The sequence below is a fragment of the Microchirus variegatus genome (assembly GCF_963457635.1).
Source record: "Microchirus variegatus genome assembly, chromosome: 20".
NCBI classification, from domain to species: Eukaryota; Metazoa; Chordata; class Actinopteri; order Pleuronectiformes; family Soleidae; genus Microchirus; species Microchirus variegatus.
The window spans coordinates 1,472,867-1,499,667 of record NC_139821.1 but is presented as its reverse complement, the minus strand read 5'-3'; the positions used below and the strand labels follow the sequence as shown (position 1 = coordinate 1,499,667).

The 26,801-nt window shown below is 44.9% G+C and overlaps 1 protein-coding gene across 15 annotated transcripts in view; it reads left to right on the top strand.

Moving 5' to 3' along the window:
* ttn.2 (titin, tandem duplicate 2) overlaps positions 1-26,801 on the top strand; it is a 180,307-nt gene that overhangs the window by 62,349 nt on the left and 91,157 nt on the right. For 5 of the 15 annotated variants that reach the window (XM_083907402.1, XM_083907390.1, XM_083907401.1 and 2 more), the window contains 27 exons: positions 1,575-1,631; positions 1,805-1,846; positions 2,441-2,479; positions 3,118-3,177; positions 4,315-4,389; positions 4,561-4,632; positions 4,802-4,882; positions 4,977-5,057; positions 5,262-5,450; positions 5,562-5,831; positions 6,030-6,134; positions 6,314-6,412; positions 6,703-7,089; positions 8,245-8,322; positions 17,513-17,584; positions 18,822-18,866; positions 21,167-21,223; positions 21,306-21,701; positions 21,785-22,063; positions 22,164-22,433; positions 22,736-22,875; positions 22,964-23,090; positions 23,657-23,923; positions 24,019-24,285; positions 24,453-24,716; positions 26,406-26,545; positions 26,653-26,779. In XM_083907402.1, coding sequence (XP_083763528.1) covers positions 1,575-1,631; positions 1,805-1,846; positions 2,441-2,479; positions 3,118-3,177; positions 4,315-4,389; positions 4,561-4,632; positions 4,802-4,882; positions 4,977-5,057; positions 5,262-5,450; positions 5,562-5,831; positions 6,030-6,134; positions 6,314-6,412; positions 6,703-7,089; positions 8,245-8,322; positions 17,513-17,584; positions 18,822-18,866; positions 21,167-21,223; positions 21,306-21,701; positions 21,785-22,063; positions 22,164-22,433; positions 22,736-22,875; positions 22,964-23,090; positions 23,657-23,923; positions 24,019-24,285; positions 24,453-24,716; positions 26,406-26,545; positions 26,653-26,779 — 4,086 coding nt within the window. The remainder of the gene's footprint in view (positions 1-1,574; positions 1,632-1,804; positions 1,847-2,440; positions 2,480-3,117; positions 3,178-4,314; positions 4,390-4,560; positions 4,633-4,801; positions 4,883-4,976; positions 5,058-5,261; positions 5,451-5,561; positions 5,832-6,029; positions 6,135-6,313; positions 6,413-6,702; positions 7,090-8,244; positions 8,323-17,512; positions 17,585-18,821; positions 18,867-21,166; positions 21,224-21,305; positions 21,702-21,784; positions 22,064-22,163; positions 22,434-22,735; positions 22,876-22,963; positions 23,091-23,656; positions 23,924-24,018; positions 24,286-24,452; positions 24,717-26,405; positions 26,546-26,652; positions 26,780-26,801) is intronic. The other 10 variants (XM_083907395.1, XM_083907393.1, XM_083907396.1 and 7 more) reach the window with 9 other exon arrangements.

Here is a 26,801-nt window from a genome sequence, read left to right as displayed (position 1 = left end):
TTATTTTGAAAATCCTGTAACGTTTTGAAAACGTTTGAAAAGATTATTGCACACTCTTAGAAATAAGGGTTCTTCTACAAGGGCTGAGGTTCTACCTGGAACCATTTGCTTCTGAAAAACCCTTTTCCCGAAGAAAGGGTTTTTTCAAGGGTTCTTGGTGACACTAATGGTTCCAGTAAGAACCATTTTGATCCAGAGAACCCTTTAAAACCCCTTTCCCGAAAAAAGGGTTTTAAAGGGGTTCTTGGTGGAACCCTCCAAAAGGGTTCCAGGTGGAACCTTTATCAAAAGGTTCTACCTGGAGCCAAAAAGGGTTCTCCTATGAGGACAAGCCGAAGAACCTTATATGGTTAGGGGGTTAGGTTAGGGTTAGGAAAAACGATCTCCAAAAGATTCCAGCCCCACCCATCCATTGTACACTCTTAGAAATAAGGGTTCCAAAAGGGTTCTTCTACAACGGCTGAGGTTCTACCTGGAACCTTTTGCTTCTGAAAACCCCTTTCCCGTAGAAAGGGTTTTAAAAGGGTTCCAGGTGGAACCTTTATTAAAAGGTTCTACCTGGAGCCAAAAAGGGTTCTCCTATGAGGACAAGCCGAAGAACCTTATATGGTTCTACTTACCACTTTTATTTCTAAGAGTGTATTTAGTCATACACTCTTAGAAATAAGGGTTCCAAAGGGGTCCTTCTACAAGGGCTGAGGTTCTACCTGGAACCATTTGCTTCTGAAAAAACTTTTCCTGAAGAAAGGGTTCTTGGTAACACTAATGGTTCCAGTAAGAACCGTTTTGATCCAGAGAACCCTTTAGGGTTTTAAAAGGGTTCTTGGTGGAACCCTCCAAGAGGTTTCTCCTATGAGGACAAGCCGAAGAACCTTCTGTGGTTCTACTTTATTCCTAAGAGTGTACAATGCAGAGTTTAAATAATTTTTTCCCAATTATTGCAATAATATGGTTTAATATATTGTTTTTGTCAGCGTAGTTAGCTTAGCTTAGCACAGAGAGCGCTAAATGTTGGTCAATGTACCAACAGACGCCTAGCGTTATGATATAAAAGCATAATTAAGTGTTAAAAACTGTGGATAAATGATGCTAGCTGTTAGCAGTTAAGATAAAAGACATCTTTTTGTAGGTTGTATGTTTTTATCACTGACAAAGCATCATATTCATCACATAGCATCATATTAGCGAGACATTTATAGGCATATGTAGCATAAATGCTAGTTTTACATATGTAGCTAGTTTGTGTGTTTGGCTAAAGTCACTGTTCAGTTATGAAAGGTCATGCTAACAGAGGCTAGAGTTTAGCATCAGTTTTGAATGTTTAACAGTTAAAGTCGCGAGAAAATCATCGCTAAAGGCAGCAGCAACGCAAGCTAGCAGGTGGGTTAACGTTAGCATAACCCAGGGAAATAGACTGTAGAGGCGGCTAACAGACTCACAGCCATTGGCTCCTCTTTTATTTTATACCGTGGGATTTTCTTAAAGCTGCAGAACAAGAGGATTTTCCAAAAAGTCAACAGTTTTTATAAAAGTGTTAAAGACTCTGTGACCTGAGTATTTTTCATTTGCTCCAGATGTTCCAGACTCGTCCATCCAGAGGCCTGACGTGCCCTCGTCCATGGCTATTCAAGGTAAAACCAACGAAAAGCTCATTATATTACATTAATTAAACTATTGTGGGTTTAGGCCACGAATTAAACTGTGTTTTATTCATCGAAATCTTTAGAAATCTAAATAATACACTTTATAATAATCACATATTAGACTTTATCCTAAAACCAATCTGTTATTTTGTCTTTTAAAGAATCTGCCGAGTTCTATTACGAAGAAAAAGCCGAACAAAGAGGTACTTGTCGTGTTTGTGACGCTTCATAAAGGGATAGTGACTGTGCTGTGAGCGCCCCCTGCTGCTCAGAAGCAGCATAAGACGCAGAAAGTCCAGGAAACTGAAGTTCACTCTCCTACACCAAAGCCCATAGAGAAAACCAGGGATTTTAGCTCACAGTGGACACAGGAGCTGCTGGTCTACTGCTGCCTCGTGTGGTCACTTTGTGTCACTGAATTATGTCCAAATGAAATATTTTTAATGCCGAATTTAACAAAATCAGTTATTGTAAGTTAGTGATGGAGGCAGCAGTGGATCAACAACTCCTGTGAACTCCTGTGTCTCTGTGATGTTAAAATGACTGGTTTTCTCTATGGGCTTTGGTGTGGGAGAGTGAGTGGTTTACAAACTTCAGTTTCCTGTTGGAAAAGTATTGGAAAAGACGTGAACATGTGGTTCTCAGCAGCAGGGGGCGCTCACAGCACAGTCAGCTCGATGATGTATAATTATATGTAAAGTGATGTGTGTGTTTGTGTGTGTGTGTGTGTGTCCTTGTTCTTTACGATGGAAACAAAAACAAAGTCTTCTTCTTCTTCTTTTTTTAAAAAACTTCAGCCGAGTTCTCGTACGAGGAGCTGGAGGTGGAGCAGCGAGGTACAGATGTTCCTCCTCTTCTTCTTCTTCTTCTTCTTCTTCTTCTTCTTCTTCTCGTTCTCTCCATCATCAAAACCATCTTTGAGCAGATCTGGGTCAAACTTAGTGAAACATAAACAAAAACATACATTACAATTCGAAAAAATGTTCCTTTTTTTTGCAACAGTAACACAGATTAGAGGACTTTTGACCTTGCAGATTATTATTTTTTGACCATCAGAATCTGCCTTCATGCTTTCACCTTCACCCTGTCACTTCCTGTTTGTTTGTTTGTTTGTTTGTAAGTAAACATTCCTCTTTTTTCCCTCTTAATAATAAATTGTTGCTTAGTTTCTTTTACATAAACTCAGGAAACATTAAAGGTCCAATATATGCAACACCGCTGAGCTCCACTGGTCGTCACTGTTGAGCACACACTGATTATACACAGTGATATTCTGCCCCCTGGTGGTCACACTCAGTCGCTGCAGTCTGTTGTTGCATATTAGACCTTTAATTATTTATTTTTTTTACACATGAACGTGTTTCTTTTTTCTACATCTTTTCTTTCTTCAGCTCTTGTTGTTGTTGTTGTTGTTGTTGTTGTTGTTGTTTAAATCTTCACGGCGAAGCCTCTTTTTTGTTTTTTTTGATCACAGTCGAGTTTCAGAGCTGGACTGAAGAAACTAAACAAACTCAACAGGTTCTCAAAGCTAAAGGTATCACAGCTGTGTGTAAGGGTGTGTGTGTGTGTGTGTGTGTGTGTGTGTGTGTGTGTGTGCGTGTGTGTGTGTGTGTGTGTGTGAGAGCCGCTCATAATCTAGGCTCTGTCTTCATGTTTGTGATTATTTGTCCGATTATTATATCTATTTACAGATTACACCCTTCAGATTACCATTTTTAGTTTTACGGATGAAAATGCACATGACATCATGGATTACGGTGCAAGTTTCACCTCAGATTATTCTATAATACGCAGTAGAAAACAGATTATACTGCAGATTACATTTGATTGCACATCCAGTAATCGATTGCACTGTAGATGATTGCAGAGTACACTGTAGGTTACAGATTAAAATGTACATTACAGATTATGGATGAAACTGCAGGTTACACAACATATTACAGATTACGCTAGAGGTTTCACTGCAGATTACACAACGGATTACAGTATATATTACAGATTACATTAAATATAATTATACTGCAGATTACACAACAGATTACACTGCAATTTATAGATGAAAGTGCAGATTACCCTATATATTACAGATTACATTAAATATACTGCAGATTACACAGCAGATTACACAACAGGTTACACTGCAGAATATAGATGAAACTGCAGATTACACAACAGATTACACTGCAGAATATAGATGAAACTGCAGATTACACTATATATTACAGATTACATTAAATATAAGGCAGATTATAGATGAAACTGGAGATTACACAACAGATTACACTGTAGAATATAGATGAAAGTGCAGATTACACTATATATTACATTATAAAAACTGCAGATTACAGATTAAACTGCAGATTACACAGTAGATTATAGATGAAACTGCATATTACACAACAGATTACCCTACAGATTAAAGATTACATTAAATATACGGATGAAACTGCAGATTACATAATAGAAACTGCAGATTACAGATTAAACCTCAGATTACACAGTGTCTGTACCTGTTTGTGTCATGTTGTTGTGTTTTAATGTGAGTTCTTCAGCAGCTCTGAGCAGTAGCTCAGTTTCAGTGTGTTAGAATGAACTGATGAAGATGATGATGATGATGATGATGATGATGACGATGAAGACGATGATCCTCTGTGTGTGTTTTTAATCCCAGGCGCTGAGCGTGTGGTCGTTGAGGAGAAGGTGGAGACGCGTAGTGTTGAAGTGAGAGAGGAAACACCGACTAAAGGTGAGAAGCTGCTTCTTCTTCTTCTTCAGATGTTTGTCCTAAAAAAAACACACTAAAATCTTTGCTCTCAGCAGTTGATTTTCTGCGCTTCTTTGCTACACACACACACACACACACACACACACACACACGCGCGCACGACGTTAACACACACTCGTGTTTTTCCTAAAGTTCCTAAAGTTGACGAGAAAAAGCCTGAAGAGAAGCTGAAAGCAGCCGTGAAGGAGCCGACGCCACGAGAAGGTACTGATGATAATCTCATCACTCTTTGTGTGTGTGTGTGTGTGTGAGAGAGTGAGTGTGTGTGTGTGTGTGTGTGTGTGTGTGTGTGTGTGACCTTTAATCCTCAATCTGAATTCTGAAACAAACAAACCCTGAACTGTCTCTTTAATGTTTTAATGAAAATGTGAAGAAGTGATGAAAAAGCCGGTGGAGGAGAAGGTTCCTGTGGTTTCAGTCCCAGAGAAGAAGAAAGAGGCGCCTGCCGTCACAGGTAGACATCTCAATCCTCTCAATCCTCTCCATCTTAATCTTCTTCTTCTCTTTCACGCCTTGACTTCACTGAGTGTTTGAATGTGTCTTCAAAGAAGCAGAGGAGGTGAAGAAGAAGCCGACGCCCGCCGCTCCGTCTCTGCCCGACAAAAAGCCCGCCGGAGCGCCGCAGAAAGGTTAGCGTGTGTTAGCTCGCCGCTGCTACGTAGCCTCTCACCTCTTCCTGTTTGTCACATTTCCGTTTTTTTCCGTTGGGTTGTGTCCGTTAAATCCTCTCCACGTCAGTTCAGCATCGCTTCCCCGCTCTCTCCTGAACGCCTCTTTTTGCTTCCGCACTTCACGCTAACGTTAGCCACTTTGTCTGTCTTACCCACTCGAAGATGAGGCCAAACCTCAGGTGCCGGCAGAGCCCAAAAAGGTGGCGCCTGCAGCCAAACCAGAACCTGAAGCAAAGCCCAAGATCTCCGCAGCTCCCAAAGCAGAACCCGAACCCAAACCAGCGAAGAAGGAGCTGGAGCCCGAAGCTAAGCCGGCACCGGTCAAGAAGCCGACCGCGCCCCCGACTAAAGGTATTTCCTGCTTGGTTTGTGTCTGTGTTTTTATTTTCACGTCTTTGCTGTCGAAAGCTTCAAACACAGAAGCGAATCTTTGACTCTTTGTCTGTGTGTCTGACTTTAAAGTCGCCGAAGAAGCCGCGAAACCAAAGCTGGCAAAGGTCGAGCCCGAACCGGCGGTGACCGAGCCAGAACCAGAGAAACTGAAACCTAAAGCGGCGGCACCGGCGGCGGCGGTGCCTAAACCCGAGCCGGCTAAAGCGAAAAAGCCGGAACCCGTCGCGGTTCCCAAACCTGAGCCCGTGGTGAAGAAACCCGAGGCGCCAAAACCAGAACCTGCAAAGGCCAAACCGGAGCCGATGCCGGCGCCCGCCGCGAAGGAACCCGCGAAGAAAGGTACAGCAGCTGCGGTGGAGACGCAGCGCAGGAGTCTGTCTTTACTTGTTAGCTTAGCGTTAGCTTAGCACATTCTTCTGTCTGTCTGTCTGTCTGTCTGAACGTTGTCTTCTTCTTGTTGTTGAACGTTGTCTTCTTCTGGCTTTGAGCTGCGAAAAACAGCAGCAACTGTCTCACGAGTGACGTGTTCTCTTCAAGAACCAGAACCTCCAGCTCAGAAGAAGGTGGCCCCGCAGAAGGTCCAGAGAGAAGAAGAAGAAGAAGAACCACAGAAGAAGAAGAAGCCCGTGGTGGCAGCTAAAGGTACCTGTGGATCATCATCATCATCACCGCTGCTCACACTAAAACTCTTAAACCTTCATCGCTAACGTCTTCTGTGTCGCGTCGCTAACGTCTAATCACGCGCTCGTTCAGAGTGCTGCTAGCTCCTCCTCCTCTTCTTCTTCTTCTTCTTCTGAGCTTCTAACGTTTGTTCTTTAAAGTTCCCGCCGAGGAGAAAGTGTCCAAGCGTCCGGAAGCTGCCGCCGAGAAACCGGAGGTCGCCGTCGCCGCCAAAGACGAAGCGCCGAAGAAAGACAAAGGTAACGATAAACAGGGCGACGTCGCTCAAATGACTGTTTTTAACAAATCCAGCAACTGACGCTAATCAGGAAGTGGCTCCGCCAAATCGTTCAAATGTTATAATTCGACCATTCCACTTCCTGCACTTTGCTGGACTCTTGTTGCTGTAGCGCCACCTTCGGGACAGATCATTTGAGTGGGTTCTTCCCTGCGGTGTTGAGTGTTCCTCGTCTTTTCGTGCGTTAGCACTTCTTCTTCTTCTTCTTCACGTGTCCTGTTGCATGTTTCTTTGTGTCAAACCCTCTTAAAGCTCCGACGCTCAAACCTAAACCGGTTCCCGAGGAGGCGCCGGGCCAAAAGGTTCCTCGTGTCGCCGAAGAGGTCCCCGCCGCCGCCGCGCCGAAGAGGGCGCCTGAAAAGGTACCCGAGACGGAAGCGAAGAAGCCCGAGGTGAAGGTCAGAGCCCCCGAGAGGGTTCCGGAGAAGGAACCGGCACCTGAGAGGAAAGCGGACGAGGTTCCGAAGAAGGTGCCGGAAAAACGTCCCGAGGAAAAAGTCGTTCCCGAGAAGAAACCCGTGAAGGTTCCTCCCAGAGAAGAGAGGAAACCGGAGGAGGAAGTGAAACCACGGAAACTGGAGAAGGAGCCGGAAGCTAAAGCTAAAGCTAAACGCGAGGTGGCAGAACCTCCTCTTAAAGGTACAGCGCAGACAAGAACTCATCTCTTTGGGCCGGTGCGGAACACGTGAGCAACAGTTCAGTCACGTAGAATTTAAATTGTGACGATCCAAAGCTAACGTATCTGACAGTACAGTACACTCTTAGAAATAAAAGTGCTAAGTAGAACAAGATAAGGTTCTTCGGCTTGTCCTCATAGGAGAACCCTTTTTGGCTCCAGGTAGAACCTTTCTGGAACCCTTTGGAGGGTTCCACCAAGAACGCTGGAAAAATCCTTCCTTCGGGAAGCAAAAGGTTCCAGGTAGAACCTCAGCCCTTGTAGAAGAACCATTTTGGAACCCTTATTTCTAAGAGTGTATGACTAAACAACTCTTGGAAATAAAAGTGCTAAGTAGAACCATATAAGGTTCTTCGGCTTGTCCTCATAGGAGAACCCTTTTTGGCTCCAGGTAGAACCTTTTTATAAAGGTTCCACCAAGAACCCTTTTGACACCCTTTATTCAAGAAAGGGGTTTTAAAGGGTTCTCTGGATCAAAATGGTTCTTACTGGAACCATTAGTGTTACCAAGAACCCCTGAAAAACGCTTTCTTCAGGAAAAGGGGTTTTCAGAAGCAAACGGTTACAGGTAGAACCTCAGCCCTTGTAGAAGAACCCTTTTGGAACCCTTATTTCTAAGAGTGTACCGTGAATGGGTGGAGCTGGAATCTTTTGGAGATAGTCTTTCCTAATCCTAACCTCACCCCCTAACCATGTAAGGTTCTTCGGCTTGTCCTCATAGGAGAACCCTTTTTGGCACATTTGGAGGGTTCCACCAAGAAACCTTGAAAAACCCTGTCTTCAGGAAAGGGTTTTTCAGAAGCAAATGGTTCCAGGTAGAACCTCTGCCCTTGTAGAAGAACCATTTTGGACGAAAATTCTACATCGCATTGTTTGATTCAGGCTAAATTTGACGTAACTAAAGAAATTATTTGAACGTCAACGTAAAGATCGGACGTTTATTTTCGATGTCACTGAGCTGTTGCCACGCCCACACAGGCTTTCCTAACGTCTTCTGCTCCTCTTGTGTTGTGTTTTCTGTTGTTTTTTTTTGTGTGTCTGTGTTTTTGTCGGAATTCTCTTCTTTGAAAAACAATCTTGGATTAAATTTCAAAAACCCCCGTTTCATCTTTCAAAAGATAAAGAACCCGCGAAGCCCGAGAAGATTCGTCCCGCTGAGGTCGAGCCGGAGAGAAAAGTCTCTGCTCCTGAAAAAGGTACAAACGTCCGAAAACACCGAGACGTTCTTTAACCACGATAATGATGATAATCCACAGCAGGTGGATTATCAGCCTCTTAATCTCTTAATCTGTGTGTCTAACATCACTGACCGACTCTGTGTTTTGTTGTCACTTCTTGGCGCCGCCACATGACGCCCGTCCTTCAACGACACTCTTTTAAAAAAAAAAAACAGCTAAGATCAGCAGGAAACAGGAAGTGCACTACGTGGCACAGGAAGTGGCTTCCGCGGAGGAGGCGTGGGAGCACGAAGACGCCGCGGTGGAACACGCCCACGTGTCCTACGAGGACAAAGTGTCTCCTCTGAGCGAGACCGTTGTCGCCGTGTCAAAAGTCAAAGTCTTAAGTCGGCGAGAAAAGCCGCCGCCGCCGCCGCCGCCGCCGCCGCCGCCTGAGCTGAAGAGCGAGACGTCCGTTACTGACGCTTTAAAGACGACGACGCGCGAACAAACTGTCGCTGTAATCCAGCAGATTAGATCCGTCACGGCGGATGAAACCGAGGGCGAGTTCGTCAGGACGGTAGAGGCGGCGACGAAAGACGAGGTTTCGCAGCGAGAAATTAGCGTCGTCGCCAAAAAAGGACGCGAGCTAACCGTAAAAACAGAGACGCGCAAAAGAGACGGAGCAGACCAACCGACTTTGACCGAAGACACCGAGCTGGAAACGGTTGGAACCAAACCGTCTCCGTCTCTTTTAATCAGCGCGGAATCGAGGAAACGAAGCGAAACTTTGACGGAAGTCGAGATTAAAAAGCCGGAAGAAAAAGGCGGGAAAACCGAGAAAGTCAGACAAGCTAAAGTGGAGCGGACGGAAGTCCAGATTAGCCGAAAAGACAGAGAACAGAAACCCGACGAGACGACAGAGATTAAAATAAAAGCTAAAGCGTCAGTAACGGACGTCGAGCTTAAGATCGAGCGGCAGACTGAGTTTGAATCAGTCGCGGCAAAATCCGAACCAGAACTCCAGAAAGTTCACAAAGACGTCAAACCTTCAGAACCAGAACCACAAAGAGGTACGAAGAGAACGTCTTTTTTGTGATATTATGAATATTTTTTTATCTTTTCTTCTGAAGGGGAATCTTTTTTCTCTTTTTTTACCCCTCTGTGATTTAAATCTTTCTTCTTCTGTTTTTTTAACCATCCACTGATTCTCTTTTAAGCAACAGAAGCCGAGGCGGTGACCACGCCCACTTCTCTTCCCGAAAAACGAGCGGAGATCAAAGCGAAGACGCCCGAAAAAGGTACAACGAAAACGTCTTTCCGTCCTCGGCGGACGTCTTCTTTTTTTATCGTCTCTGTTCGTTTCCTCTAACTCCAAACGTTTGTCTGTCTTTGTGTCGTCGTCGTCGTCGTCTTCTAACGTCTTGGCACCGACACATGGTGCCTTTTCTTTACCTCTTAAACTCTTCCGTCCTCAAGGGGGCAGCAGCGCCGGGCTTTTAAGGGACGAGAAAAGAGCCGGAGCTCGGGAGATCGCAGTCGTTCTCCCGTCAGGGGGCGTGTCCTCGGGAGAAGACGAAGAAAATGATCGAATTAATGTCAAAGACAAAGACGAACTCTTGGGCCGAAGCTTGAAATCTCAGACGAGCGATGGCGACCGATCTGTTACTGATGGTTCAAAGACACGAGGACTTCAAACCGGACGAGTTCCTAAAACTAAAGAAAAGGTCGTGAGGACAGGAAGTGAAGCTTCAGAGTTCCCCGTCCCAGAGACAGAATCTCAAAAAGCTAGCGCTGAAATAATCTGCGTTAAAAAAGAAACTTCTCAAACTCGTGAACTGATAAAAGCTCAAGGACCTGGATTATTAGTTACAAAACCAGACTTAACCGACGAAAAAGACCGAAAAGGTCGTCCTAAAGAGATTAAACGAGAGGAACCACTAGAGGGCGTAACCTCTGAAAACACCGCAGAGATACAACAGTCTTATTCTTCTGAGCTTCATAAACCGCTAGAAAAACCAAGAATAAAAGAGTCGGAAGAAAATCTTGGAAAAACGTTTTCCAAGAAACGAGTCGGACAAGAGAAAGATTCTCCGTCTGAGGAGAAACCTCCAGGACACGCGTCTCGTCCTGAAATTCAAAAAGACTCAAAAACTGTTTTGTCCAAAGACGAGTTAGTCGAAGTCCGTCCTTTAGAAGGAATGACTGAGATCAAACCTGCTGACGTCAAACGTCCAGATTCACCGACACTAAACCAAACCATCACTGACGACTTCTCTGAGGAACAAGATCAAAGCTTCAGGGTTAGCATTAAAGACAGAATGCAGAAACACAAACCTGAAGAACCTTCTGAGATCAAAGAATCTGTCTTCACTCCAACTGATAAAGATCTAACTCCAAAGAAATCAAAATCTGTGAAGGAGACGAGACAAGAACCTGATGTAGACCAACAAATCCTTCAAAGGTCTGTTAGCGTTCAGGATAAAACCAAAATAGTGAGTTTAGCTAAAGATGGTTCATCTGAAAAAGACGTTGAAACAGTTTCTCCTGAAGAACCTCAAGAGAAACTGACCAAAATGACAGTAGAACAAGACCAAGTGAAGGTCAGTACAGTTAAAGATAGAACATCTAAAGTTGCTCCTCTAAAAGAACCAAAAGCAACTCCAGAAAAATGTCTGAGAAACGTTTTAGTTACACCTTTGACAGAAGAAACTTCAAAAGAATCAGAACTAGCACCTGAAGAACCTTCTGACATTGAAGATGATGTCTTCACTCCAACTGATAAAGATGTAGCTCCAAAGAAATCAAAATCTGTGAAGGAGAGAAGACAAGAACCTGATGTAGACAAACAAATCCTTCAAACGTTTGTGAGAGTTCAGGATAAAACCAAAAAAGTGAGTTTAGTTAAAGATGGTTCATCTGAAAAAGATGTTGAAACCGTTTCTCCTGAAGAACCTCAAGAGAAACTGACCAAAATGACAGTAGAACAAGACCAATTGAAGGTCAGAACAGTTAGAGATAAAACATCTAAAGTTGCTCCTCTTAAAGAACCAAAAGCAACTCCAGAAAAATGTCTGAGAAATGTGTCGATTACACCTTTGACAGAAGAAACTTCAAAAGAATCAGAACTAGCACCTGAAGAACCTTCTGAGATTGAAGATGACGTCTTCATTCCAACTGATAAAGATGTAGCTCCAAAGAAATCAAAATCTGTGAAGGACAGACGACAAGAACCTGATGTAGACCAACAAATCCTTCAAACGTCTGTTAGCGTTCAGGATAAAACCAAAAAAATGATTTTAGCTGAAGATGGTTCATCTGAAAAAGATGTTGAAACCGTTTCTCCTGAAGAACCTTTTGATCTCAAAGACAATGTCTTGGTTCCAAAAGATGTAGCTCCAAAGAAATCAAAATCTGTGAAGGAGAGAAGACAAAAACCGGAAGAGGATGTAGACAAACAAATCCTTCAAAGGTCTGTTACCATCGAGGATAAAACCAAAAAAGTGCGTTTAGCTAAAGATGGTTCATCTGAAAAAGACGTTGAAACAGTTTCTCCTGAAGAACCTCAAGAGAAACTGACCAAAGTGACAGTAGAACAAGACCAAGTGAAGGTCAGTACAGTTAAAGATAGAACATCTAAAGTTGCTCCTCTAAAAGAACCAAAAGCAACTCCAGAAAAATGTCTGAGAAATGTGTCGATTACACCTTTGACAGAAGAAACTTCAAAAGAATCAGAACTAGCACTTGAAGAACCTTCTGAAATCAAAGACACAGAATTGGTTCCAAAAGATGTAGCTCCAAAGAAATCACAAACTGTAGACGAGAGAAGACAAACACCTGAAGAGGATGTAGCCCAACAAATCCTTCAAAGATCTGTTAGCGTTAAGGATAAAACCAAAAAGGTGATTTTAGTTAAAGATGGTTCATCTGAAAAAGACGTTGAAACAGTTTCTCCTGAAGAACCTCCTGAAATTAAAGACAATGTCTTGGTTCCAAAAGATGTAGCTCCAGAGAAATCTAAATCTGTGAAGGATAGAAGACAAAAACCTGATGTAGACAAACAAATCCTTCAAACATCTGTTAGCATTCAGGATAAAACCAAAAAAGTGAGTTTAGCTAAAGATGGGTCATCTGAAAAAGACGTTGAAACAGTTTCTCCTGAAGAACCTCAAGAGAAACTGACCAAAGTGACAGTAGAACAAGACCAAGTGAAGGTCAGTACAGTTAAAGATAAAACTTCTAAAGTTGCTCCTCTTAAAGAACCAAAAGCAACTCCAGAAAAATGTCTCAGAAACGTTTTAGTTACCCCTTTGACAGAAGAAACTTCAAAAGAATCAGAACTAGCACCTGAAGAACCTTCTGAGCTCAAAGAATCTGTCTTGGTTCCAAAAGATGTAGCTCCAAAGAAATCAAAATCTGTAGAGAGGCGAAGACAAATACCTGATGTAGACAAACAAATCCTTCCAGCTTCTGTTAGCGTTCAGGATAAAACCAAAAAAGTGATTTTAGCTGAAGATGTTTCATCTGAAAAAGATGTTGTCAGTGAACTTAAAACAGGCGAAGTTATGACTAAGAGTAAATCATTTTCTCCTGAAGAACCTCAAGAGAAACTGACCAAAATGACAGTAGAACAAGACCAAGTGAAGGTCAGTACAGTTAAAGATAAAACATCTAAAGTTGCTCCTCTTAAAGAACCAAAAGCAACTCCAGAAAAATGTCTGAGAAACGTTTCTGTTACACCTTTGACAGAAGAAACTTCAAAAGAATCAGAACTAGCACCTGAAGAACCTTCTGAAATCAAAGAATCTGTCTTCACTCCAACTGATAAAGATGTAGCTCCAAAGAAATCAAAAATTGTAGACAAGCGAAGACAAAAACCTGATGTAGACAAACAAATCCTTCAAACGTCTGTTAGTGTTCAGGATAAAACCAAAAAAGTAAGTTTAGTTAAAGATGGTTCATCTGAAAAAGATGTTGAAACCGTTACTCCTGAAGAACCTCAAGAGAAACTGACCAAAGTGACAGTAGAACAAGACCAAGTGAAGGTCAGTACAGTTAGAGATAAAACATCTAAAGTTGCTCCTCTTAAAGAACCAAAAGCAACTCCAGAAAAATGTCTGAGAAACGTTTCTGTTACACCTTTGACAGAAGAAACTTCAAAAGAATCAGAACTAGCACCTGAAGAACCTTCTGAAATCAAAGAATCTGTCTTCACTCCAACTGATAAAGATGTAGCTCCAAATAAATCAAAAATTGTATACAAGCGAAGACAAAAACCTGATGTAGACAAACAAATCCTTCAAACGTCTGTTAGTGTTCAGGATAAAACCAAAAAAGTAAGTTTAGTTAAAGATGGTTCATCTGAAAAAGATGTTGAAACCGTTACTCCTGAAGAACCTCAAGAGAAACTGACCAAAATGACAGTAGAACAAGACCAAGTGAAGGTCAGTACAGTTAGAGATAAAACATCTAAAGTTGCTCCTCTTAAAGAACCAAAAGCAACTCCAGAAACATGTCTGAGAAACGTGTCAGTTACACCTTTGAAGGAAGAAACTTCAAAAGAATCAGAACTAGCACCTGAAGAACCTTCTGAGATCAAAGATGATGTCTTGGTTCAAAAAGATGTAGCTCCAAAGAAATCAATAATTGTAGACGAGCTAAGACAAAAACCTGATGTAGACAAACAAATCCTTCAAACGTCTGTTAGCGTTCAAGATAAAACCAAAAAGGTGAGTTTAGCTAAACATGGTTCATCTAAAAAAGATGTTGAAACTGTTTCTCTTGAAGAACCTCAAGAGAAACTGACCAAAGTGACAGTAGAACAAGACCAAGTGAAGGTCAGTACAGTTAAAGATAAAACTTCTAAAGTTGCTCCTCTTAAAGAACCAAAAGCAACTCCAGAAAAATGTCTGAGAAACGTGTTGATTACACCTTTGACAGAAGAAACTTCAAAAGAATCAGAACTAGCACCTGAAGAACCTTCTGACATCGAAGATGATGTCTTCACTCCGACTGATAAAGATGTGACAACAAAAACTGAAGCTATTGACGATACAAAATCTGGTTTTCCACAAACAGTCATCAGTGATGATGAGGTCAAAGACATTACTTCCAGAGACGAAAAAGACATTGAAGTTGAAGACGTTACGTCCAAAATAATCCCAGGTTCTGTCGTTGAAAAGAAGACGCTAAAAAGACAGCAAAAAGTTGAGAAAATGTTCTCAGACACAGATTCTGACGTGATCACGAGTCGGTCTGAAATTATTCCTAAAAATAAAGACGTCTCGGCGTTAGAAACAACAAAAGACCAAAAAATAAAACGTGTTCCTCAAAAAACGAGTCAGAAACAAACTCAACCAAAGTCAGAAGGTGACGGTTCTGTAGAAAAGGACCAGAAATTAACTGAAACTGTGACAGAAATCAAAGATGAAACTTCAATCCAGTCTAAGACAGTGACGGTCAAACATGAATTAGATTCTGTGACACCGCTAACGGAAACAGAACAGGAACAGGTCCAAAGAACCGTTTCAGTGGAACCTTCACTAGAAGACGTATCTTTGAAATCTCAGATGGTTAAAGACTCTGAAACGATCCGCGTTAAAGAAGAACCAGAACAAACAGGAGCAGACAAACGGGTTAAAAGCAGACAGAAGCAAAGTCAACCAGAGGCGCCTGTTTCTTCTGAGATGATTCAAGATGTTAGACCTGAGGAAACTAATGAAGACGTCGAGGCAAAGAAACCAAAAACCCCAAAAGTTAAATCGCTAAAAGCTAAACAAAAGTCTTCAGCTTCAGTCCAAGCAGAGACGACCGTCGTCCGACACAAATATGGCAGCGTTTCTCCATTTGAAGCAAAACAGGAACAAGTTGAAAACAGGTCTTCAGTGGCGCCCGTGATGGACGTCGCATCTGAACGATCTTTGATCGCGACCGACGTAGATGTTAAATCTGAGAGGCTGCAGCCGTTTGTGGCTTCTGAGGAGCTGGTGAAAGTCACCACAGCAGTTATTGCAGGAGACTTTTACCAGATGGACGATGTCCTTCTGAAGGGAAGTGAAGAGGACAGAAGAGACGAGAAGGTCTTCAGACATCAGGAACAGGGAGAACGTGAAAGTCCAAGCGCTTTGGTAGAAAAGAAAGCTCCAGAAAAGCAATCGTCGGAAAGCGATGAACTTCAGTCGCAGGTCGTCGTCATGAAACGTGAACGTTTGACTGTTTCTCCGTTTGATTTAACAGAATCCGAACACGTTGAAAGCGGCTTCTCCGCGGCTCGTGTGACGAAAGTCGCATCTGAACGAGCTCTGATCGCGCAAGACGGAGATGCGAAGTCCGACACCGTGCGGCGGATCGTCGCCGCCGATGCGACGTTGAAAGATGTCGCGTCGGTTCAAAGAGACGTTCGCGAGCTCGGTGAGTCTTTAAAGAAGGCAACGGGCGGAAGTAGAGTCGAGGAAGTGGAGTCGAGAGTAGATCGAGTTCAGGATAAAACTGAGAAGGTTCAACACACGTCAGAAACAATGAAAAGACAAAAGCAAATCAAAACAAAGACGTCCGTTACTCCAGAGTCGAACAAAGATAAAAGCGTTTCATGTGAAGAAGTTCAGTCCAAAACCGTTTTACTAGAACATAAATATGAAACCGAACGTCCATTTGTATCAGACGTCAAACAGGAACAGGAAGTCCAGAAGACAAGTTCGGAAAAACATCTCATTGTTAAAGATGGAGATTTGAGATCGGATGTTCTTCAGGGTTTCACTGAACCTGACGAGCTGGTCCAACAAGCAGCATCGAGACGGTTAGAGGGTTCTTCAAGAGGTCCAGAGTCCGTCCGAGGACTCTTAGACGAGACTGTTCGGTCCGAACAAGTCTCAAAAGTTCAGTTTGAAGACGACGCAACAGCAACGGAGACGACGAGGACTCGAGGTCCTCGGCAACAGGAGAAAGAAGACGCGGGTTATCGTAGTTCAAGACGAGAAGAAGACCCGATGCCGCCTGACGTTACGTCGACGAGCGCAGCGTCGGGTCGAACCAAAGACGTAACGCTCGATGACAAACGCGCAAACGTTACGTCAGTTAAAAGTCAAAGAGCGGCAGAGACCGCCGACGAAAAAGCAACCAGAGCCAGAGAAGTCGTTTCAAAACAGAGTTTGCGCGAAAACGACGGAGTTCAGTCAAAGGTCGTCGGAGTCGGCGCCGAAACAGAATCAGTCCGTTCCGCTCGGGAACCAAAGAAGCTCGAGCAAATCGAACGCAAAACTGAGACGAGCTTCGCAGAATCGCTCGCGACAGACGTGAGGCGAAGTACGCGAGGTCAAGCCCTTCAGGAGGCAACCGCGACAAAACAAAGCGTCAGAACAAGTACGTCGACCGCGCTAGAAGACGATAAATCGCTGAAAATAGACAGAGCTGAAGTTATTTTCCCAGAGGGAACAAAAGAGACGACAACCAAAAAGTCTTTAGTTGAAGCAGAAGCTGTGGAAAAACAACGGGAACCGAATAAAGTCAAAGAAAATGAGACAGAGATAGCGACGGGGAAATCCAAAATAATCAAAGCGTTTAAAGAAAGAACAAAATCAGACAAAGAGCAGGAACAAATCCAGTCCACGGTCCGAGAACCTTCAGTAACAGACGGAACCAGAGCAGAGATCGCTGTGAAGAAGACTTCTTCAGAACCTTCTTGTCAGGAAGCAGATCTTCAACATCTGCCTCCTCAGAAGGTTCCGACCAAACGCAGACGGGAGGCAGACGCTCACAGAGGTACACCAGGAAACTGTCCGTCACTGTCACCGAGCACGTGTTGTGATCTGAGCACCTCTGTGATGTTCACCTTCATCACCATCATCATCATCCTCGTCCTCTTCAGGATCGCTCAGATCCTCTGTGTCAGGAGGACGTCCATGTCATGTCACCCATCGTGTTTTGGGCACAGACTTGTGTTTTGTCCACTGAGACGTTTCGTCTCCCAAACCCAACGTGTTTCCTGTCGTTTGTTGTTTTTTTTTTTTCTATTTGTGGTGTTTGTCCGTTTTGTGTGTAACCGCACCTCCGAGTGTCCGGAGAACGTCTTTTCTTTTCAGGCCCTTCGAGGACAGGTGAGATGATTGGTCTTTGAGCCGCTCGTCCCACACATCACGGCAGCGTCTTTATCTCCGTGTCTCTGCATGGTTTTCGGCGCTCGCCGCGTCTGGTCTTTGTCTGGTTCTCACTGTCGTTTTGGTTTGATTTCAAGTTGCCGTGAAGAAGGAGGCGTCGCCGCCACAAGACAGAGAAGCAGCGGTGAAGCCGGCTGCTCCTCAACCAGGTACTGACCTCTCTGGTCCTTCTGAAGTGTTGTTGGTCTGTGTCTCTGTGTTGAAGGTTCTTCTGTAGACATTTGTGAAAGAATGTCGCTCTTGAATCTTGAAACCACGAATTGACCGACTGTGGAACCACGAGAGTTTAGTTTCCGCAGATCCAGCGAAGGTTTTTCTAGACGCTTTTTGTGTTGAACTCTCTTCATACAGAGAGCAAACTGCCGGCCGCCGAAAAAGTTCAAGAAGCTGCCAAGAAGCCCGAAGTCGCCGATAAAGCCAAGAAGTTGGAGAAGAGAGTTTCTCCTCCAGAAGAAGCTAAACCAGGTATCTGCACGACTAAAACTTGGTGTTTTGAGGAAGTCGATGTTTTCTGCTGAAGCTTCTTTTTCTTAGTTCCTTCTTTTTTTATTTATATATTTGAAGTCTTGAAGCCAAAGCCTGAAGAACCAGCCAAGAAACCTGCGGAAGACAAACCGGTCACGGTAGAACCAGTAGCTCCCCCTGCAGGTAGAGCAGACTTTGACAGAAACATTTTCTTTTTTTTTTACTACTTATTCGTTTCTCTTCTTTCATCCACGTTGACGAAGTTTAACCTCCCATGTGACTTCATTGTGTGCTTATATTTCTTTTTTACGTGTTGTGTCCAATATTAGCATTAGCAATATTAGCATGACACATTCATCTCAGCCTAACTTCATCATTTAAAGTGATAGTTCTGAATTTTGGACATAAGACCTATTTTCCAACTCAGCCGGTGTGATGGAGACGTCTGGAGACGTTTTCAAGAAATTTCATTCAGTTCTTCTAGTTGCCGAGTTCGCTGATGCTATGGCTAGCGCAAGTCAATGATACAAGTTAGCATGGCATCAAAAACAAAGATATGTACATCGTTAGTCTGCCGTTACAATCGATTTGCCTCGGGTGCACTGTGGAATCGGTATGAGTGTTTTTAATGCCATGCTAACTTGTATCATTGACTTGCGCTAGCCATAGCATCAGCGAACTCGGCAACTAGAAGAACTGAATGAAATTTCTTGAAAACGTCTCCATCACACCGGCTGAGTTGGAAAATAGGTCTTATGTCCAAAATTCCGCACTATCCCTTTAACTTCATCAGGTGACACTGGTTTACTACAGTCACCGTCACAAATACCAACATTTTAAAGTTTTAAAGCCATGAAATCGCTGTTTCTGCATCGATGACGCTGATAATGATCGATTGTTTGAACTTTACGTCTGTGTTAGATGAAGCCAAGGGACCAGTGGAAGCACCAGGAGGAGTCAAGAAAGGTACGAGAACCGATCACCGCTCACTTCACCTCAGTGCACACGGAATACGGCGGCGTTTACTGCATCATCTGAACACGTTAACGAGCCCTAAAGCTAAAAGCACAGTCGTCTGTGAATGTTTGTTCCGTCTTTATCGTTGTATTTACTTTGCAAAAGAATCCAAAAGTTGTGTTTGTTCAAGTCATATTGTCGTACGTGTGTTTGCGTGTGTGTGTCAATAAGTAACGTCAAACTTTTGCCGCCTCAGAAACGGTTCTGGCCAAAAAAGGTAAAATTCAGGCGGAGGAGGTCGGAACGTTTGAGATTCCCACCTTGAAGAAAGCGACCAGAGTCGTGAGGGAAGTGGAGCAGGAACTGGAAACGGTCAAACTCAAGAAGGTTCCCTCGATCGCACCCAAAGACGCGGAAGAAGAAGAAAAACCTCAGAGGGTAACAAAGACCACCGTGTTGGACGTCGACGAGATGGCTCACAAACTAGAGCCTGTTGAGATGTCCATCGCCACCAGGAGGCCTGCGGAGGAGAAGAAGCCCCGAGAGAAAGCGGAGGTGGTGAAGAAGCCGGAGGTTTCCAAACCGAAAGAGAAGGAACCGACAGAGGCTCCTAAAGACGCGTGGACGCGCAAGAAACCCGCCGCAAAAGACGAAAAACCAGAGGAAAAGATCGCTATTAAGAAAACACCCAAGGCACCAAAGGAAGAGGAATCTGCTCCGCCTCCTGCAGCCTTGAAGAAAGTGAAAAAATTGCCTTCAGATGAAGTTGAACCAGAGGTAATCAAGCTAAAACCGTTTGAGAAGCCTGCTAAAACAGCAGAGGAGCCAGAGAAAGATAAAAAAGAGAAGCCTGACAGAGTCATAGAGCCTTTCCAGAAAGGAGAGAGGGTTCCCAGAGAGGTGGAACCCAAAGAACCTCCCAAGAAACCAGAGAGAGAACCTGCAGAGGTTACTGAGCCACTAGCTAAGGTGCCAAAGCCATTGGTCAAAAAGAAAACTCCAGAGAAGGAACCAGAGGAGGTCAAAGCGCCGACCAGGGTGAAGAAAATCCCGACAAAGGAACAAGAGGTCGAAAGCGTCAAACTAAAACCTTTTTCCAGACCTTCCAAAGACGCTGCAGAACCTGAGAAGAAACCCGAAGAAGAGAAAGAGAGGAAACCGATCGATGACCTGCGCCAACGTCGCAAAAGTCCTGATGAGAAACCCAAAGAACGAGAACCAGAAGCCAGACCGAAGAAACCTGAGACCCCAGAAATCCCAGAGAAGAAACCAGAGAAACCAAAAGAGGTGGAGGCTGTTCCAGTGGAGAAGAAGGCGTCTCCAGCACCAGCTCCTGTTAAGAAACCTGACAAGGTTCCTGAGGAACCCAAACCTCTGCAGCTGAAGAAGGTTGTAACGCCCAAGGTGCAGCAGGACAAAGAAGAAGTTGCTCTTAAACCTTTGGAGCAGCTCAAGAAGGTAGAGCTGAGAAAGACACCTTCTCCTAAAGTCGACAAACTCAAAGAAGCAGAGCCAGTCCCTGTTCAGAAGATCCCCAGTGTTGATAAGCTCAAACGGGTTCCTAAAGCGGTTTCTCCAAAAGAGTCTATTGAAGCTGTGACTCTGAAGAAGGTCCCCAAGAAGCCTTCGCCTGAAGAGGCCACAGAACCAGCAAAACCTGGAAAGATTCCCTTGGTGAAGGAGATCTCTCCTGGAGCCGTGCAGATGACGAAGATCGACACCCAGCCAGAGGAGGAGGTGTTCGAAGAGGAGTTTGAAGCAGAGGTAGAGGAAGGCGAGGAGGAGGAGGAGGAGGTCTGGGGCTGGGAGCTGGTTCCTCGGGACAGCGCCGACTCTGAGGACTGGGAAGGTGAAGCGGAAGAAGGTGCTCTAGAGGTTCCAGGGGCGGCCAGGAGAGGTGAGACGGTGGTTGCCCCACCTCACCAAGACAAACCCCGCCCTTCATGCCGTGAAATAATCTCTACCCATTCCCACCATCATGCCTCCATCTAAAACCATCTCTACCTCACCTTATCTTTCGTGTGACTCGATCTGACGTCACACGTCTTCTTGTATTTGTGTCCATCACGTCTGGTCATGTCCATCACTCTCTTTCACTTCCTGTCATGTCATATGTCATGTCATCTTCATGTTTTTGTTTCCGTCTCATTCATCGTCTGTCGGCTAAAAAACGTAGAAGCCATTATTCCATAAACTCACCATCATAATCAGCTCATATTTCCCTATCGTACGCTTTTTCTGCCACGACATTTGCATGAATACACGGTCAAGTGATCAGCGGCTAATTCACTGTCATTGGTTCTGAGCAGAAGGACAACCGGCAGCAGCAGGAGACGCGCCAGCCGGCAGAGGACGAGGCCTGAGGCGTAAGTTTACCTTCTTCATCCACATGGTGGCGCCAGACATTTTAGGCCTGAACTGACCGTTTGTGCTCAAACTGAATTTCAGCTAAACAGACCCCGTCCCCTGGAGAAGGCAGGGGGCGCGGCCTGAAGCCCGGCGGACGAGGTCCCCCGCCTCCGGACGAGCCCTTCGCGGGGTTCAAGCTCAAAGCCGTCCCCCTGAAGTTCATCAAGAAGCTCCAGAACATCGTGCTGCAGGAAGCCGAGTCCATCGGCTCGTCGGCCGTGTTCGAGTGCGAGGTGTCGCCGTCCACCGCCATCACATCGTGGATGAAGGACGACTGCAACCTGCGCGAGAGCCCCAAGCACAAGTTCACGTCTGACGGCAAAGATCGCAAACTGCACATCATTGACGTTCAGCTGTCCGACACCGGTGAATACACCTGTGTGGCCAAAAACGCCGGCAAGGAGATATCGTGCATGGCCAAGCTCGTCGTGGAAGGTAAAGGTTTAAATTTCTCACCAGATGACGTGATGTGTTAGAATCAGGGAGAGAGTAACCGTCTTATTTCATTGCCGTCGCAGAGCTGCCGACGAAATGGGTGAAAGAGCTGGAGGAGGACACGTCGTGCCTGAAGGGTCAGCCTCTGTACCTGACCTGTGAGCTCAACAAGGAGAAGGAAGTGGTCTGGAGGAAGAACGGCAAGATCCTGAAGCCAAAGGCCAACAAGATCCAGATCAACATTATCGGTCTGCAGCACGCCGTGACGCTGCTGAACAGCGCGGACGACGACACCGGCCCCTACACGTGCGAAGTGTCGGGTCAAGAGGACATCAAGACCACCACCAACGTCAGAGTGATCGGTAAGAGTTACTGCGTTTTCGTCACGGTATGGTTTGGTTTCGACTCGATGGCCTTTGCTCATTCCATCGCTAACGTTTTGCGATGTTTTCGTTTCACCAGAAATCATCAAAGACTGGATCGTGAAGCCGCTGAGGGACCAGCACGTCAAACCGAAGGCCTCGGCTACGTTCAAATGCGAACTGTTCCGCGACACGCCCAACTGGAAGTGGCTCAAGGGCGAGAACGAGATCGTGCCGTCCGACAAGATCGAGATGAAGAAGGACGGGAAGGAGCTGACGATCACCATCAAGAACTGTCAGCCCGAGGACGTCGCGGAATACGCCCTGGAAGTGGAAGGACGCACCTACACCGCTAAGCTAACGCTCGGAGGTTTTTCTATCCACATATTTTACTTTCCTTTTAAACCGGACTTCAGGCGACAGGAGCTTTGAAACCTGACTGCTTTTAGAACATTAGAGGATCATATTATGGAATTTCAGGGTGATCAGTTCAGGAGGTTTAAGAGATTATCTTTACCCACTGATATTTGCCGATTTGGGACCAACATTCACACAAAATCCTCAGGGATTGAATTGGCCTAAAGGTTCCTGTAGTCTGAGTCTGGCTTAAAACTGGATTCTTTCTGTCTTTTATTTGACGTTTGCTGGTACTGACGGATCCTTTCTCCTCAGAGCGTGAGGCCGAGATCCTGAGGCCACTGGCCAGCGTCGAGGTAACCGAGAAGGAAGACGCCACGTTTGAGACGGAGATTTCTGAGGACGACGTTCCAGGAGAGTGGAAGCTCAAAGGAGAAGTTCTGACCAGATCCCCGGTAAGTCTGGACGCAACACTTACACCGCTCACACTGAACAATTCTGTCTTTTTACTTATACGTAATCTGACCGTCGTGTGTTCGTCAGACATGCGACATCCAAATGGAGGGCACCGTGCGTCGGCTAACGCTGAAAAACTGCCAGCTGGATCAGGCCGGAGAAGTCTCGTACCAGGCTCTGAACGCCGTCACCAACGCGATGCTCAATGTCAAAGGTAAGAGGTCTTCCCTGGATCGCAGGGTACGAAGTGGTGCGCCCTTGGTTTCGTGGATCTTAGCTGTGAAAATAAAGGTGCTAAGGTCCGTGGACTTTCCAATAAAGCCGTAGAGCACACGAGAGCGGACCTTAGATCTTTATTCAACAGCTTTGAGGAAGCGGATTCATTTTTCACGACGCTCGGATGAAAGAAGACGTCGCGGGATTTTTACGTGGAGTTCCAGTGGTCGGTATTTGTTGTGTTTGTCCTGAATGTGTCTGTGGTTAAATGTTCTCCGTGACCTGTTGTGTCCAGTTTATCAGCTACACCAGTAATTCTGATGTGTTAGCGAAGTAGCACGTAGCTACAAAACAGGTCAGAAGAATCCTCTGCAGGATGGAGATGCTTGTAAAGATGGCCGACTGATCCAAAATCATGTGACCAAGAAGCGGTTTTTCACACATAGAAACACTTGTAGACTCTTGTTGTTGTTTTGTTGTTTTGTTGTGTTGTTGTGTTGTTGTGTTGTTGTGTTGTTGTGTTGTTGTTGATGTCCTGTACCCCGTGTTGCCTTCTGACCGCAGAAATTGAGATGGACTTTGTTGTCCCGCTGAGAGACGTCAGCGTTCCTGAAAAGAAACAGGCTAAGTTTGAATGCACCATCACCAAGGATGTCTCTAAGGTCATGTGGTACCGAGGAACCGACATCATCACCTCAGACCAAAAATATGACATCATCGATGATGGAAAAAAGCACATGCTGGTTATAAATTGCTGCGAGTTTGACGACGAGGACGAATACACCATCGAGGTTTTGGGAAAGACCTCGACCGCCCGACTCACGGTGGAGGGTAAGTCCCCCGGAATGCACGATTCATTGAGTCGTTTGCGTCCTCTCGCAAGCTAGCTCTCACGCGAACAATGCTTTATATCGACACGACTGTAGGTATCAGGCTCAAATTTATCTCGCCGCTGAAGGACCAAACCGTAAAGGAAGGCAGAACGGCTCGGTTCGAGCTGGAGCTGTCCCACGAAAACATCCCCGTCGTCTGGTACAAGAACGACGTTAAAATCCACCCGAGCAGAACGGTGGTCGCGCGTGTCGACGGGAAGAAACACGTGCTCGAAATCAGGGAAGTGACTCTGGACGATACGTGTCAGATTAAAGCCGAGGCCAAAGGAATTCCTTCCATGGCCAACCTGACAGTCATAGGTAAAGGACGAGAACCCGCCCGTCCTCCGTCTTTCATGTTTGTGTCAAAAACCATCTTCACTTTGTGTCTGTGAGATGTTTCTTCCGTGTCACATCTGTGTTGTTGTTGTCCTTTTTTTTTTTGTCTCGAATCTTTTACGACGTTACACGAAAATGTTCCGTTCCAGAGGGCGACGCGTATTTCACGGTCAAGCTGCAGGACTTCACCGCGGTGGAGAAGGACGAGGTGCTCCTCGACTGCGAGCTCAACAAAGACGTCGACGTGGTGTGGTACCACGACGAGGCCGAGGTCAAGGCCTCCAAGATGGTGGCCGTCAAGGCCGAGGACAAACGCAGAACCCTGGTAATCAAGAGGATCGGAGACGGGGACAAAGGACAGTATGTTTGTGACTGCGGGACGGACAAAACCACTGCGACTCTGCACATCGAAGGTAAACACAGAGTTTGTTTTAGGGTTGTGGTTCTAACTTCTCTTTAACCACCTCGTAACCTCACTCCATCACGTCATCGCTTCAGTGTCATCTCAGTATCTGCACTCGCAGACCCTTCTTTTTCCCTCTTACCACTGCTGATCACCTGAATGTGGTTTCGCTCTTCCTCATCTTCACCTTCACCTTCACGAATCATCACCATCATCAGAATCACACAACGAGCGTGATTTGTGTTTCTAACTGTTTGCGCTTGTGTTTGTTTGTCTTTACGAAACTCCTTTATTGTTCTTCAGTGTATTGGTGAACCATGTAAGGTTCTTTGGCATGTCCTCATAGGAGAACCCTTTTGGAGGGTTCCACCAAGATCCCTTTTAAAACCCTTTGTTCAGGAAAGTGGTTTTAAAGGGTTCTCTGGATCAAAATGGTTCTTACTGGAACCATTAGTTACCAAGAACCCTTGGTTCTTGAAAGGTTACAGGAAAGCGAAAAGTTGGACTACCTAAGTCAAACCATATAAGATTCTTCGGCTTGTCCTCATAGGAGAAACCTTTTTGCCTTGAGGTAGGACCTTTTTAATAAAGGTTCCACCTGGAACCCTTTTGGAGGGTTCCAACAAGAACTCCTTTAAAACCCTTTATTCATGAAAGGGGTTTTAAAGGGTTCTCTGGATCAAAATAGTGTTACCGAGAACCCTTGAAAAGTCCTTTTTTCGGGAAAGGGTTTTTCAGAAGAAAATGGTTCCAGGTAGAACCTCAGCCCTTGTAGAAGAACCCTTTTGGAACCCTTATTTCTAAGAGTGTAGAGGCTTTGAGCGAACCTGTGGCTTTGCTTTACCTGCACTGCCACTTAGGAAGTTGACCGTCCAACCTTTTGCTGCAAAACTGTTGGACAGAGTTCCCCGAGTAACGGCCAGAACCACATTGAATTAAGCTAGCAGTTACCACACTCTTAGAAATAAGGGTTGCAAAATGGTCCTTCTACAAGGGCTGAGGTTCTACCTGGAACCATTTGCTCCTTAAAAACCCTTTCCCAAAAACCCTAACCCTGAAAAAAATTGTTTTTGTCAGCTTAATTAGCTTAGCTTAGCACAGAGAGCACTAAATGTTGGTCAATGTACCTACAGACACCTAGCATTATAATATAATAGCATAATTAAGTGTAAAAAACTGTGGATAAATGATGCTAGCTGTTAGCAGTTAACATAAAACCTACATCTTTTTGTAGGTTTTATGTTTGTATCACTGACAAAATTAAGCATCATATTAGTTAGACATTTACATATGTAGCATGAATGCTAGGTTTGTGTTTTTGGCTAAAGTCACTGTTCAAGTATAAAAGGTCATGCTAACAGAGGCTAGAATTTAGCATCAGTTATGAAGTTGTGAGAAAATCATCATTAAAGGCAGCAGCAACGCAAGCTAGCAGGTGGGTTAACGTTAGCATAACCCAGGGAAATAGACTGAAGAGGCCACTAACAGCCATTGGCTCCTCTATTATTTTATATGTTGGGATATGTTAAGAGTGCAGGTAGTCCAACTTCCTCGCTTTCCCCGGGAACCTTTTGGTTCCGTGTTGTTGTCGGAAAGGTTCGCCGAAGCACAATGAAGGAGTTACCGTGTTTGTATGTTTGTGTGTATCTACGCGTTTACGTGTCCGTGTTAAACTTTTGTTCCCTCTCTTGAACGCCAGCCCGACACATTAAGGTGGTTCGGCCTTTGTACGGCGTTGAAGTGTTTGACGGTGAGACGGCTCGCTTTGAGGTGGAGCTCAGCGAGGACGACGTCCACGGCCAGTGGAAACTGAACGGAGAAGTCCTCAGTCCGTCTGCTGTACGTCCCACTGAAACACATTCATTTGCATTTAGCGTTTCATTCTCGCCACATACTCGTCTTTGAGCTTTTTTTTCTCGCTGACTTGCTTGTTGACCGTCTTGCAGGACGTTGAGATTGTGGAGGACGGCGCCAAACACACTCTGGTCATTTACAACTGCAGAGTTCCTCTGACGGGCGAGCTGGTGTTTACCGCCGCTAACGCCAAGTGTTCCGCTAACCTGAAAGTGAAGGGTGAGCGTTCACGTCCTCACGC